Source organism: Magallana gigas, chromosome 1 (genome assembly GCF_963853765.1).
Source record: "Magallana gigas chromosome 1, xbMagGiga1.1, whole genome shotgun sequence".
Classification (NCBI taxonomy): domain Eukaryota; kingdom Metazoa; phylum Mollusca; class Bivalvia; order Ostreida; family Ostreidae; genus Magallana; species Magallana gigas.
Genome location: NC_088853.1, coordinates 51,014,485 through 51,019,134, shown reverse-complemented (window position 1 = coordinate 51,019,134; position 4,650 = coordinate 51,014,485). Strand labels below are relative to the sequence as shown.

Below are 4,650 nucleotides of genomic sequence, written 5' to 3'. Positions count from 1 at the left end.
TTTTTGAACATAAAATAATTGCACATGCGTGTCATATCTGAATACTCATGTGTAGATGATTCCTGAGGTGATATGTTCTTCTATGAGTTTTTTTTAATGTCTTTGTTCATGCCTCTAGTCTTTTCCTTGCAACCAAAGACTTCCCCTTCGCCGGTATCATGAAACAATACTCAGAGATTTCATAAAGCAGTAACGGAATGCTTATATTAATAGTAAATACTCTGTCAATCTTGATATTTCATTAAAGTAGATACGTCCTTAATGACTATTTTCATTACGACACAAGGAAATATTTAGATGGTAGAAAAAAAAATAACACGGTATATATTCCAATTTACTGATGCTTTGGGATTTGGTGTTTAAGTATTCTCACCCCACAGGGCCAAACATCCCACCCCAATGTCGCCCTACCCCCATCTCTTCAAAATGCAGATGAGGATAAACGGCCCTTACAATTCAGTCTAGGGCTGTAGGCCTAGTTGAACATTTGACAATAATTTTTTTTTTATTGTTTCGAAGCAAAGAGATGACAATTAGCACTGTAATGTTGTAAATTTTGAATTTACTGGATGCATGGGTGTAAATACAGAATTTACAACATTACAGTTTCACCCATGTGTGTTTTTTTTTCAGTATTCGTCTCAACCCCTTCACTTCCACCCCACCCACCAATCAGACTCTTTGTATTGTATTGAAGTTAATTATTGGTTTGAAATATTATAGTCACATGTCCATTTACGTTTTTGTTAATTTATTTTGACTTCCGTATATTGTTTTGATGTTTTTGTTTTCTACAGTTTTGACAAGTATATATATGCATTTTAATTCATAGTTCATCCCTTTTTTCCCAGTATAATTATCATGTATTGATTTTTTCATTGTACATTTATTCAAGATAATTTATGGCCATGTTTTTTTTATGACTAATCTCGAGAAAAATAAAATTCTTTTTTTGAAAAAGTGATTAATAATTGACCTCACGTTCTATGTATATATACTTAGATTAAACCCTTGAGTATCTCGAATAATGTCTGACGGTACTGTACAAGGTGTTCCGAATATGCAAAAACGGAAGATGCATGACGGATTTGTCCGAGATTTCCGAATTATCTACCGGTTACACGTATTGAATTGGAATCACGAAGTCCACGAATTTTTTTTTTCTATTTCCAAAAATTCAAAGTTAAAAACTTAACTTTTTTTTAACTTATTGGACTTGAATTTCATCAAAAAATAAATAAAATATATATGTATCCATACTATTTAAGATGTAAGGTAATAAAAACCAAGGGCTGAAATTATCATCTGAAAATCACTTTTTTTGTTTAAAAATTAAATATAAGTGGATGGATACTTGTTTGTCTATTTAAATTTTATTGCTTACTTTGCCAGAAAAGTAAAATTAATTAAAAATAGAAAAAAAATTGTTTACATTAGAAAAATTATAGCATTTAGATATATCACTTAGAGAAAAGTAGAAAAGAGTTATTCCCCTTTGTCATTATTGAATTATGTCGAATATAAGGATGAAAAACGCTTATTAAATATCTCCAAGTAAACAATGATTTGAGTTTTTGATGTGCACCTATCATAACATAGAAATTACAAATCTACTTGCAAGGATTTAAATGAATTTATGATTTATGTAAAATGTATGACGTCACAGGAGGGTGGATTTACTTTATGTTCTAATGATAAAACCGAATTCTAATTCATGTGTAATCAGTTAAAATAAATCTGTCCGCATATGAATATGACAAAGATATTTTCTATAATATTAACACAATTGCTTTATCCCATGTGCCTTTTTCTTCCGTATATATACATAATTCACCATATCATTCATTTATTATCATTTATTTATTTTTATTTTAAACCTTGAACACGCAAAATAAGATCATCGGATGTTTCATCAAAAGACTACATCATTGTTCAACAAAATTATCGATATTATAAGAGAGTAATACATTTAAACAATAAAATTTCTTTGGTGATTCATTCGGGATATGAAGGTAGCGACATTGCAAAAAAAATACATAACCCGCTAACGCGGGTTATGTAAATTTTTTCTTCAATGATCGCTACCTTCATTACCTGAATGAATCATCAAAGAAAGCATTTTATTGTTTATATTAACATCTTTCTTTTAGCCAATTGATAAATTGATTATGAAAAGTAAGTAAAATTCACTAAATTACTGTTAATGTACGTAAGTACGTTAACTAAAAGAAACAGCCAAATCGTCTCCTGTGAGACTTTGAGTCTGACGTCGTCATGATTATTTCGTGCAGTCCGTGATTTTTCCTAGGTAGTTGTAGGTCTCGACCAATCGATAAACTGGACGTGTCAAGTTTGGTCCTGTCACTTTCGTGTCAGTTTCAGCCGCTGTAGAATTCGACCAATCTATATACGGGGCGTGTAGATTTCAATCTAGCTAGCTGTTTCTATAGAGCTATGAATTAACTATAAGTTTCCGTAAGAAATAGAGGGAATAATACTTGGTAGATGCAAATATATACATATGAATGACAATTAAGGTACATGAAATAAATATTTCCGTTGCTTTTATTATATGGTATTGAGCCTGTTGAATTGAAATTTTAAACAATTATATCTTAGACACTAAAAGGTGATGTGTAGCCTGAACTATTACGTTACGTCCTCCCTGCAGATATTTATAAAGACAGACGCCACATGGATTTGAATTTAACATCTGCTTGCACAATCTTTAATAAATATAATTTGCTTTAAATAGTTTGCAGTTAATATTGGATTTTCTTCACTTTACTGGTGTTAAACTCGGCCACAAAGAGGTTGTCTCTGGTGTCCACACTTACGCCCCATGGACCGAGTAAATCACAGTTGTCAATGTAGCGGAGGAACTGTCCGTCCTGATCCAGGATGTGGATGTGGTTGTTGTTAAAATCTACCGCAAGGATCCGACTCTGGCTGTCTGTGGTAATGCCACGTGGATCAAATGATTCTTTGCTGGTAGATTTAGAACCAGTATACGTAAACCGAAATTTTCCGGCTTGATCGACCACCACGATTGCATGGAATCTTTGGTCAGCTACACATATATCGAGATTTCTGTTCTCACTGATGTATTTAGTATTATAACCTCCAGATGAATATAATGGTTCTCCATTGTCATTGAATTGAATACATGTGCACTGTTTCTTAGAGGAGCCAGAGAAACGCACAACCTTTGTTTGTTTCATGTCTTCACTGAGCATGGCAACTAGGATGTCATCAGAGGAGGTACAACACACATTGAGAGGTATCCACCCATGTAGTCTGATCACTGTCTGTATCTGTGTATTCTTCAGTACATTAACAGTTCTATCATTGTAATCGCTATAAACCAGATCCCCACTCCTTGTCACTGCTATGTCTGACGGTCTGTTTCCTGACTTGGTTTGGATCGACTTCACTAGTTCCCCATGGAGATTGTAGAGTCTCATCATGACATCATTACCACACATCCACATTTGATCATCACCCAGACAGGACACACTGCGTAGGTTATTAGAGATTCCAAACTCAGTGTTAATATCCCTTAGGACGCGTGGTTTACTGATGAGCGGTCTGTCCTGGAGTAAGGACTTAGCATCTGGGAAATCCATCGTGTAGTAGTGGTCTTCTTCTGCTTTGGGGGATGAAGCTGACAGGGAACCAAACTGCTGATAAAAATGCGCCTTGTTGATCTTCTTGGATTTAAAACTTGGTAAAGAGACTGTGAGTTTAAGAGGCAGTCTTCTGAATTCGGCATTCCTGGATTTGTAGGCAGAAACAAGACTGACATCATCAGAATTCATTAACTTCTTCAGTTCGGCAATGCTTTGCGTTATTTCAGAAATGGTGTGTTTGATGTCATCTTCCTCTTTATTTAGAACAGCAAGGTTTTTGGAATCAATTTCCGAAAGATCAGTTTTGAGCTTTTTGACAATGTTGTCTACTTCTCTGTGCAAGTCTTCTCCATGTCTGCTGATAGCTGTTGTTATTTTTTGTGAGTTTTTGTTTAAATTAGCTTTCTGTACCGGAATGCTCGATGCAATCTTTTGATATTTAGGATAAATGGATTTCTCCAATTCCTGTAAATCTTTCTGTAGGACATGTTTTTTGCTTTCTAAAATATTCAAAATGTCTACCACAGAATGAGTGTGGTGTTCCTTTGAGGAAACACAGAGTACACAAATAGGAATGTTACAGTGTTCACAGTAAAGTTCACATATTTTTGAGGAATGTTTTTGACAGTTAGTAGCATGGCCTCGCTTTTTAAAAGGCACAACTTTGTGTTCTTTGGATTCATCTAGGAGATGTTCCCCTACACAGGTTTTACACAAATGTATGTGACAAATGTCACAGTACAAGGGCGGGACCGGGGTCTCACAGAGATGACACCGTAACACATCGTCACCAGAATGTCTTGGTTCCATAGTCATGCAGAAAATATATAAATGTATACCTAGATCTGATAAAAAATGCTCACATTTATTATTTTCAGAAAACCTGGAGGGTCAACAGATTACCGTTCATATTAACCTTAGAATTTTTAAATTGAAATTTTTGACCATAATTCAACTAATGTTTAGCAAAGAAAAAAAATCAAACTTTGAAGGAAAACTATATCCAAAATATTGTTTTATA

At 34.1% G+C, this 4,650-nt stretch overlaps 1 protein-coding gene across 1 annotated transcript; it reads right to left on the bottom strand.

Moving 5' to 3' along the window:
- Positions 1 to 2,762: 2,762 nt before the first annotated feature.
- LOC105335194 (E3 ubiquitin-protein ligase TRIM71) lies at positions 2,763 to 4,439 on the bottom strand. Its single transcript, XM_020070158.2, has one exon. The coding sequence runs from the start codon at positions 4,437 to 4,439 to the stop codon at positions 2,763 to 2,765; it is 1,677 nt and encodes a 558-aa protein (XP_019925717.2).
- Between the last annotated feature and the right edge of the window lie 211 nt (positions 4,440 to 4,650).

What these genes read in the sequence shown, in the direction of transcription:
- LOC105335194 (XM_020070158.2), bottom strand. Translation starts at nt 4,439, where the DNA reads ATGGAACCAAGACATTCTGGTGACGATGTGTTACGGTGTCATCTCTGT.